Source organism: Dendroctonus ponderosae, unplaced genomic scaffold (genome assembly GCF_020466585.1).
Source record: "Dendroctonus ponderosae isolate FM_Combo_2020 unplaced genomic scaffold, Dpon_F_20191213v2 Dpon_F_20191213_1, whole genome shotgun sequence".
Taxonomy (NCBI): Eukaryota; Metazoa; Arthropoda; class Insecta; order Coleoptera; family Curculionidae; genus Dendroctonus; species Dendroctonus ponderosae.
Window position 1 is genome coordinate 31128452 of NW_026017110.1, and position 9744 is coordinate 31138195.

The 9744-nt window shown below is 34.1% G+C and overlaps 2 protein-coding genes across 3 annotated transcripts in view; one reads left to right on the top strand and one right to left on the bottom strand.

Annotated features, from left to right (window-relative positions):
• Nucleotides 1-3234, top strand: part of LOC109540804 (iduronate 2-sulfatase) — a 16761-nt gene extending 13527 nt beyond the window's left edge. Inside the window, exons 6-8 of the mRNA XM_019909289.2 lie at nucleotides 1156-1700; nucleotides 2786-2977; nucleotides 3031-3234. Coding sequence (XP_019764848.1) covers nucleotides 1156-1700; nucleotides 2786-2977; nucleotides 3031-3162 — 869 coding nt within the window. The 3' untranslated portion in view covers nucleotides 3163-3234. The remainder of the gene's footprint in view (nucleotides 1-1155; nucleotides 1701-2785; nucleotides 2978-3030) is intronic.
• Nucleotides 3226-9744, bottom strand: part of LOC109540802 (breast carcinoma-amplified sequence 3 homolog) — a 49942-nt gene continuing 43423 nt past the window's right edge. For both annotated transcript variants that reach the window (XM_048669248.1, XM_048669250.1), the window contains exon 15: nucleotides 3226-9486. In XM_048669248.1, the coding sequence (XP_048525205.1) occupies nucleotides 9326-9486 (161 nt within the window). In that variant the 3' untranslated portion in view covers nucleotides 3226-9325. The remainder of the gene's footprint in view (nucleotides 9487-9744) is intronic.

The following is a 9744-nucleotide window of genomic DNA, read 5'->3' on the forward strand; positions in this document are numbered from 1 at the left end:
GAAACGTCAGGAAGAAATTCCGATAGACCACGGCTTCAAAGCCCGGAAAACATTCCTAAATGTAATCTGACCGGCCGTGAAAGCCTTCATAGTCTGATAAGATGTTACTTGATTTACCTGCTACTTTTAAATGGTATCAAGTTTTTTATTTTCTCTATTACGATATTCGTAACTTCTTTCGATAATCTAAATCTAAATTTAAAATCGCGATCGTTTCATTGCAGGAAATGATTTGGTCGCTCCCTATACGTTGGTGATCTTTTATTTAAAAATGTTCCTAGGAGCTCCAGAACGTCTTCACCGTCTGTTACCCAACAGGTCCATTTTCACAAAAAAAATATTTTTAATATTTATAAACACCTATGTTATGTAAACATAAAATTAACACCGTGAACACCTTTAGGTTATAATATGAGTCTCGGCACTGAACACGATTGAACGGCCGATTTCAGTCGTTCAGCTGAACTGGGATTTGATCTGCCGTTCAGGCTTGAACGCGACTGAGACAACCGAAAATTTTCGTTGAACCACGTTCACCCGCTGAACGGTCAGTGAACTTGGATTGTCCAACCGGCCCATAGTTTTTTGCAAATTTCTCTGTTTTTAATAACAATTAAATTTTTTGAGAATTTTTTTTGTAGTCCTAAAACACCCCCAGACAATACTTTCAGAGGAATAAATCCCGTGTCCCATGCATCCGTTTGTACGATGATACGATGGTACGAAAGTGTTTCTATTGGTTGGAGATCTTTCAATTGGTACCACGACGGGCGAATTGACAGATCTCCAACCATTAGAAACACTTTCGTACCATCGTATCATCGTACAAACGGATGCATGGAACACGGGCTTAACGCCGATTTTGAATCACCCTGTATACACAACAACGGTTCTCAGACTACACACTATTATATTCAGACGACGGGCGTAATGGAACTCGCGGGCGACTGTGTGCGTGTGAGAGAGAATTGAGTACTCATCTTTACATGTATATGCCAGACCTAACGACTCCGTAACGCATTCCATTCAACTCGCACTGTGCCATTAGTTATCACTTCAAAAACCAGAAAAATACTCTAATGCGATTTCTCAATCAATGGACGAACGTCCTGAACTTGGAATATACAATACCTAAAGTTAATGTTTAAATTTAAGCTTACCATCCACTGGACAATATTTCCCTACCAATAAACAGATTCAGACCATCGCTACTACCGTCCGTGGCGTGGAATCCATGGACTGACATCAGAAAAAGGGACGACATCCGAAAATTAAACGCCTCTTTCCCTTACGGGCCATTAAACGACGACATACTGAGGCTAATAATCCAGGCCTATTATTCCTCGGTCAGCTACGTGGATGACCTCATAGGCAAAGTGCTTCGGGAAATCAACTTTAAGAATACGATTGTTGTTCTAACTGGAGATCATGGCTGGTCTCTAGGGCAACATGGCGAGTTTTCAAAGTATAGTAACTTTGAACAAGTTACGCAAGTCCCGTTGATCATACACGTACCCCACCTGTCTAGCCACCAAGTAGCTGTTAAATCGTTGGTGGAATTAGTGGACATATTTCCCACTTTGGTGGACTTGACCCAGGTTGGATCTGCTTTACAACGATGTCCTGAAACGAAGCAACTTACAACTTGCACCGAAGGTGAAAGCTTGGTGCCAGTAATGATCGAAGCTCTAGAAAAGCAGGTATTTAAATTCGTTTGATTGAAATAAGCAAACTTTCAAGAATAAATGCGCGCACCCATGACTACCATTATGTAACATCAAAAAATAATTATTTTAAAAATTGAGATATTTGCAAAAATTGTATCCGAAATTTATTTTGCTCTCAATTACCATTGAACTACAATGATGGACAAAATTAGCGCAGCACCTATACATTTTCGAATAAATCATTCACAAACTTGTGTGTGTAACTAAACTGTATTCGCATTGAAATGTCCACAAGAAGAAATTTAAGTGAGTTTGATGCGGTTAAAATTGTCACCTTGTTGGGAGAAGGGTATTCCCAACGTGAGGTCGCCCGAAGGTTGGGTGTTCATCACACCACCTTGCCTTCAGCGTTTTAGGAAAACAAGCTGTCATGCTAGACGAGCAGGGCAAGGCCGACCAAGATCCACAAACCAAGTGGACGATCGTTGTAACAAATTTTTGACATCTTACAGAAATTTAAGAAACTCGAAATTACATACATTATAGGCGACTTCAATGCAAAGGTTGGAGAAGGTCCAAGAGGAGAAGTGGTGGGTCCATATGGTCTTGGAAACCCCAATAAACGAGAACGACAGTTCGAGTTCTGCGAAGTCAACGAAATGATAATTACAAACACCTGGTATAAACTACCCAAGAAACGTTTATACACTTGGAAAGCCTCCTTTGATGATGGCAATAACCCTGACACTTCAAGAAATCAAATAGATTATATACTCGTGCACAGACGTTTTAGGAATGCTATCAAAACAGTCACTACATATCCAGGAGCAGATATTGGGTCAGACCACCAACCTCTTGTTGCTGATATTAAACTACAGAAATTTGCATTATTCCATTGGACTCATGTGTTAAGACTTTTTAAATTACTTTTGAACTGGAACTTTCTAAATATGTTCTATTGTTCTCACTAAACTGTAATAAAATAAATACATCATAAAATAAACGTACAAATATTATCAATAATACTTAGGCAATAAAAATATTAGTAAACAATCAACAATAACATTATTTATAGGTAGTACCATTCATAGGTTTTACCATTCATCTTAATATTTTAGAAAGTTAGAGGTAAATCTTGTGTTTTCACCCAATATCCAAGACCGGGTGTGTTTCCCACGTGGCACCCTAATAGTGACAAACCCCGATTAAACGAAATAAAAGCAATGGGGTATTCTATCAAAACAAAGCGGTACAGATACTGTGAATGGATGGAATTCAACTCCGCCAATTTTACTGCAAATTGGAGTAAGGTACGTACACCAAGATTATCTATTTGAGTCATCTAATATTGCACCATTACTAGGTTTATGCAACAGAATTATATGATCATCTGATAGACCCCGAAGAAAACATGAACTTAGGCGATAAAACCGACCTTGAGTTCATCATAAAAAGGCTTTCACGCAAGTTAAAACGAGGTTGGAGACACGCTTAACCGCAATGTAAATAATGTAATAGAAACTAATAATTCAAAGTTTGAAGTAAAAAAAGACCAGCATTTGATTACCATATTTGTTTTATTCCGGTACAAAATTTCTATTACAAAATAATGTGTCTAAACGTACATCTCTCTCTTACATTTATATGCCCGTATTACATTTATATTGCAACATAAAAGGCATTTTTTTACAACGAAACACAATAGGAAACTCCAACCAACTGAACTATCAGTTGAAAGTCCTAAAAGACCAATAGTGCAAAGAATCGACACAATATTATTGCAAAAATCAGTCTAAAAAAAACACCTATGGTGACATTTTACAGGCAAAATGTATACGGACTTCGTCGAATATTTTATACTCACATATTGCAACTGAAACACTAAAAACGCATTTTGCCATTCAAAAAACTAAACAATTGACTATAATGAAAACATATACATTTCCTATATTTGTAACACTAACTAAAATTATTGAGAACAGGTAGCTTAATAAAAATAACAAGAAATATCCAAATGGAGTAGCTTTGGAATATCCACGTATACGGAATGAAGCAAAGATAGGATTTCAGAACCAGTCTGAAACATTCTATAAAATAAGATTAATTTTTGCTACTTTCTGTTTCGTCTTAAATAATACTCATCTTAATCTCAAATGGTCACAGTCAACTATTTGGGTTATTTAAGTTAACATTGATTGTTTTTTCCTTTTGGTATTGTCCCAATTTTTCAAAATTTGATTCGATTTTCCAGAATATGTTCATAGATGATTCGTATCCATGACATTATTGCCATAAATATTCGTTGACTAAATAATTTTAATTCAAATACGTTTTCTAGAATATATGAACAAGACATTAAAATGACTTTATTAAAAATAAACCGAATTAAAGAAATTTGGAATGTACCCTACCGAATGGGTACGAAAAAATAATTATTTAATAAATTAAATCCAATACACACAATAACGAAAAGGACAGATCAGAAATTTTGTAGAAAACAGCTACTCGAAAAATTGTTTCCAATTAAACAAACAGCAGAAATGACCAAATATTCATGAATTTGCTAAAGCTCGATTTAAAATTCCAGTGATATTAAAAAGTAGTTTCAGTTTTAAAAAATTATCAATTTTCTTCTAGAAACTTGAAACATAATTAAAATCAAATACCGCTAGAGCAAGCTAGTTTTCGCCATTCATAAGCTGTAGGCTCATTGAAGAACGCCTGCGAATGTTTAAAGGCAACAAAAAGAAATCGTTGCTCAATATGCTCGCCATAGATGATTCATTTTGGTAAGTTTCTGGATTCAAAGCGATCCAGTTAACATTCACAAACAATAATCTGCTATAAGAAATAGGTCTATCAAACATAAACAAGATCGGTGATAGAAAATATTCAAACGCCGCTCTACACTCGCGTCACAAAAATTGTGATCATTAGAGCCTTTTCACACCGGCCACTGCAGCGCTTCTGATAAGCGCATGCAAACATTGTACCAGCCACTACAGCGCTTCTCGGTGGCACTGCTGAGAAGCTCACGTTAACCTGAAGCAGACTGAAGTGGCTCGTGTAAACGTCAGCATTTGAACCAATGTATCGCTATTAGTGCGCTTCTCGGCGGTAGTCAACCACTGAACGCTACAGAAGCGCTGCTAAATCGGTGGTCGCGCCCGTGTGAATATCTACATATAAATCAATGTATCTTCAAAACGCGTTTATCAGCAGCGCCACTGAGAAGCGCTGCAGAGTGGCCCGTGTGAATCGGCTCTTAGTGCTTTAGCACCGTGGCTTTTGGGCCGTGCCCGGTACGACGTCGCGATTGCGGACCGCTCAAGAAAATCATACGTCTCCGAAGGCACCAATAAAAAGAAGTTGAAAATAAAAAGCATAAAAGTAGTTGATAATTCAACCGTTATGGATTTAAAGCGATTTAAATAGTGTTGGTTCATTCCGCATACCTAAAACACACTTTATCGATTTGTCCTTTGATAGCCTTTTTTTTCATTTAAAATACCCTGCTACAGCTATGCTATCAGCGAACACCTGAGCCTAATATTATCCGATTATAGAAAAGTAAATAAACCTACATCTATAGATTACCTAAGGATTTAGCTAAAATGTACTTACGAAGTAAATAATCACACTTCTGCCCGTTTATCACATATTTGTTTTGATCCTGACTGAAATCAAGAGTAAATATCACTATGTTTTAATGTTTTCGTGTGGTTTCGTTAAGTTAACAGATACAGACTTGTAGCAAAACAGCAGTCAAACTTCAAAGTTTTATACATTGGACTATTTAGGCTGCTCAACAGTTTCTATGGTGTGTCTAAAAAGTATTTACTGAACCCTTCTAAAGTTGCTATTAATATTAGGACTTTTTTACTATAATAGTATCGACTGTTGTTTTGTACAGAAAGCCCGGTTTCAAATGAACCCATACGTATATCGACATTATACAGTTTTCGAAAAAGTTCTTCACCTATATACAAGATGTCCCATTCTAATAAAATTAAAAAAAAAACAAAGTTTGCGATGAGAAACTATTGGGTGGTCTTATGGTCTGAAGGTAACTTAAAATATCTATACTTAAGGAAGGTCTTATAGTCCCAAAAATACGACACGCTACTGTAAGTAACAATGCCGCAAGTTATCTCAAGACATGCGGGATAAGCACCAAATTTCCTACACCACATGTTTATGATCGCCGATAGCTATTATTAGGCTCAGCCTGTAATCGTATGTGCGTTTGTACGATTACAAAAGCAGATACGAGTACACCTTTTGTGCGATTCATTTGAATTAATTTTATAACTATTAGAAAAGTTTTTTTTTAATTTGTGTAAATGAGTAAAAAACAATAAAATTTCATATATCTCGACGAATAAACTAAATGTGATTTGCATTCTGCAAAACAATATGGAAACAGAGCTGCAGAACGAAATTTCAGTCCATCGAGAAGACAAGAGGAACAATTAAAACTGCTAAGTAAAGACAAGAAAATATTTCGGTCGCTCCTAGCAAAAATGGCTAGAACCAGAAGTACAGTAAAAAATTAGATAACAAATAATCGAAGCATGCCAATTTTTATTGCTAATGCTGATAGACATAGATTTTACCCAATCACCGCCTTGGTGCTTCAGATATATAAAAAGACCATATATGTGTCCATAATTATGAGTGGTCTAAGTCAAAGTAAAAAAAATACTATCAGTTGTCCCACACTACAATGTTTTAAACTAAATTTATTCAATGTAATTTTGACGATATCGTCAAAAATGAACCATTAGATGGTGGTTGTAACTTTAACATTATCTGGAATTAATTTAGTGTTAATTATGAAAGTGGTCTAAGTCAAAAAATTAAAGAAATCAAACAAACATAACTTGAGAATGGCGTGTGGCCGTCTTTCACTCGTTTTTATGCAACCCTGAGTTTATTATCAATTAATAGAAAAGTGTAGATGAAGAAATACTCTTGGCTGTAAATACAATTGATGAGATTCTTGAAAAATTAACCTTATGAAATATTTTATAAAGGTTACTTAGATGATTCGAAATTTCACGTTTTCGATCTTTCATTTAAAAGTAGAAGACCAAAAGTTTACGGAAATGTTAAGCTACATCCATTATACACCACCACTAGACCATTAACGGAAGAAAAACATAAATATATTATGTGTTTACTACCAAACATTCCACCAGTTTTTCAGGAACTTTTTAATAATCTTAAAAACTCAAAATGATAAAAATAGATTACTTTTTTAAAATAATCAAAAAGTTTTCATGACTTATTTCATTAAAGTTATTGTTTCAAATGAAGCTCATAGTTCTTGCCTTATTGCTGTAAGTCATTTATAGGATATTCCAACATTTTCGTAAAAAAGTCAGACAAAATTTCATATTGATAATAAATTTCGATCAATCAAAACTAATAAAATTCTAAATAAAAAGGTCACATAATGTAAAAATATTTTTACATTTATTTAAATGCAATTCATTAAGTATCTCGAAACAAGAAATACATGACTTGCAAACTGACAAAATCAAATTGCAAATATGGATGAGGCGCGTCTTATTTTAATGTTCCTTTAAATCAGACTGAATACCGCAAAGATTTAAGCAAGAGGTTCAGGTGCATTGTTTAAATAGGCTTTCTGCGATGTTAGTATAAAATCGATTCGGACCGCATACAACGATTCAATCCAGAATCAGAATCTAAAAGAAACGAATACAGAAATAGTAGCAATTTCTAGAAGTCTCATAAGTCAATTACAGCTTTTACAGGTCTCTATCAAAAACTATTGAACATTTTTATGCGAAGAAGAGTGGTATAAATGGGTGGCAACGCCAAATAGCTTCAGAAGTTTGTACCTGGGTGAAAAATTCATGGGAAGCTGTGAAAGACGACGGCTTTTAAAAGTCATTAAAAATATGGAACGAGTAATCCTATAGATTCTACGGAAAATGCCGCAGTTTTTTAAAATTCAGTTTAGTCGGTTCAAGCTAAACTAAAAGCTAACTAAAATTAAGAATAAAGTGGATATTGCTAGCAAGCGTAACAATGAATTACAGTTATGATCCGAAAGTAACGTAAAAATACAATTTTCTTAAAATTATACTATAACTCTCAGGTGTCTAATAGTCCGAGACTAAAGTACTTTTTTATTAAAATATCAGAAAACACTTCTAACGGCTTAACGTATTGAAGTAGTCAAAGTAACAAAATCTCAAATTTGGATTGTCTATTGAAATATATCTAGGACTGACCTATAAGCAAATTTTGTATGGGACACCCTGCATACATAGCTTTAAAATATGCAAATTGAGTAGCAATTCACATCTGATCACAGTCAATTTTCAATTAAATTGAATATTATAAAATTAAGTCGCGAATAACACGAAAACAAATGTTGCAAAAGCTATAGCAACAGTTTTAAAAAAAAGTTTTACATACTATTATAAGATCTTATTGAGGGAGGCAATATAATATTTGTAGATAATATGAGAAATAAAATAAACGATATAAAAAATGTTACCTATCTATGCGTAATCAGCACACAGAGTAAGTCTGTTATTCATTTTTAACTGTTCATCTAAACAACTTCAATTTGTTATATATTTTAAGATCTCAGCATTTGAAAAAATATTTTGTTAAATAATATTTGGTAAATTTAAATAAAAATAGTTAAATATTAGTTGTCTTATTTCAAAACTCAACTATCAAATATTTGCCTGCAAACTCGGTAATTTTCGAAATAAGTATGGGTGCAAATAACACTGGATACAGTAGATTTCTTCGAGCGACCTTTACCAGAAAATATCGAAGTAGCGAAACAGAAAATAAGTCTTAACCGTGTTCATTTCTCCTTTAGTTTGATTAAATACACATTTATACCTAAACGTAAAATCTAACTACCTATATATAATTATATTTATTATTTATTGCTGGTATTAAGATTTTCAAATAAAATATTTTAAATGTAATTGACTAACTATATAGCTGCAATACCAGAGAATATTTCAGACTTTATTGGCTTGTACTTAAAAATATACCTACAAAAAAAAATAAGCAGATTTACAGCAAAGTGGGTTTCAAAGATCGTAATATGTTATATAGTTGCTTTTTAAATATCATACATGTACTTAAATTTTCATTGAAAAAAACCTCAATACCAGCTGATACCTTATGTACAAAATCATACTGAACTAAATCAAATCAGGCCAAGAGAATTGAAAAATCTATCGTCAGGCTAACAAGCTTTTGTGTTTTACGAAACTAATCGCACAGCCAAATTATAATGCTTTCAGGTTCTTGTGTGTTTCCAAAGACCCAAATAAAGACACATTAGCATAAGAACCATTGAAAAGCGAGCAAATTGGTTCCGTCATCATTTAACAAACGTTTTCAAACAATAATTATTAGATTAAATGACTTTTCTATTAAACGAACAGGCTTTTACAATTCTGCCAAGATTATTTTCAAACTACCGAAAGTACATAGAACGTGTTTCTAGTTTGAGTTAGTTTGTTTTTAACAATTATTGTCAATATATGTGATATGTTTCAAAAGGATAGGTATTGTTTTGTTGTGCAAAAGCCTGTTTCATCTCGGGGTACCACGCTAATATCCCTACCCAGGACTGCTCGCGTGCATGCGTCCTACACAGACCCACTGGAATCTCCTGGAAAGTGCATTAACTGGGTGTCGCAAAGAGACGGGGTTGGTGACGCCCTGCTTACAGAACTAAAGCTACTCCCTATGCTCAGGTCTTCGATGTGATTGTAAATATATTCGGTTGATGTATTAAGCTGTTCCCCACCTAAAATAGTCAATGTTATTACATCAATTTGATTGGTGAGTCTTATGATAGGAAGAGATTCAAATCACAACTTTCAGGTCATTAAATAGTTAAAAAAATGTAGTAATTTTTATGTACAGGATTATGGATTGAACTTAGGAAACCCCGTTTTTATATCTATTTTGAAATTAGAGAAAATATAAAATGCAGAAGATGTAGATATTAACGTGTAGTTTATTATAAGATAAAATTAATTGTGAATGCCGTACCTTCTAATGC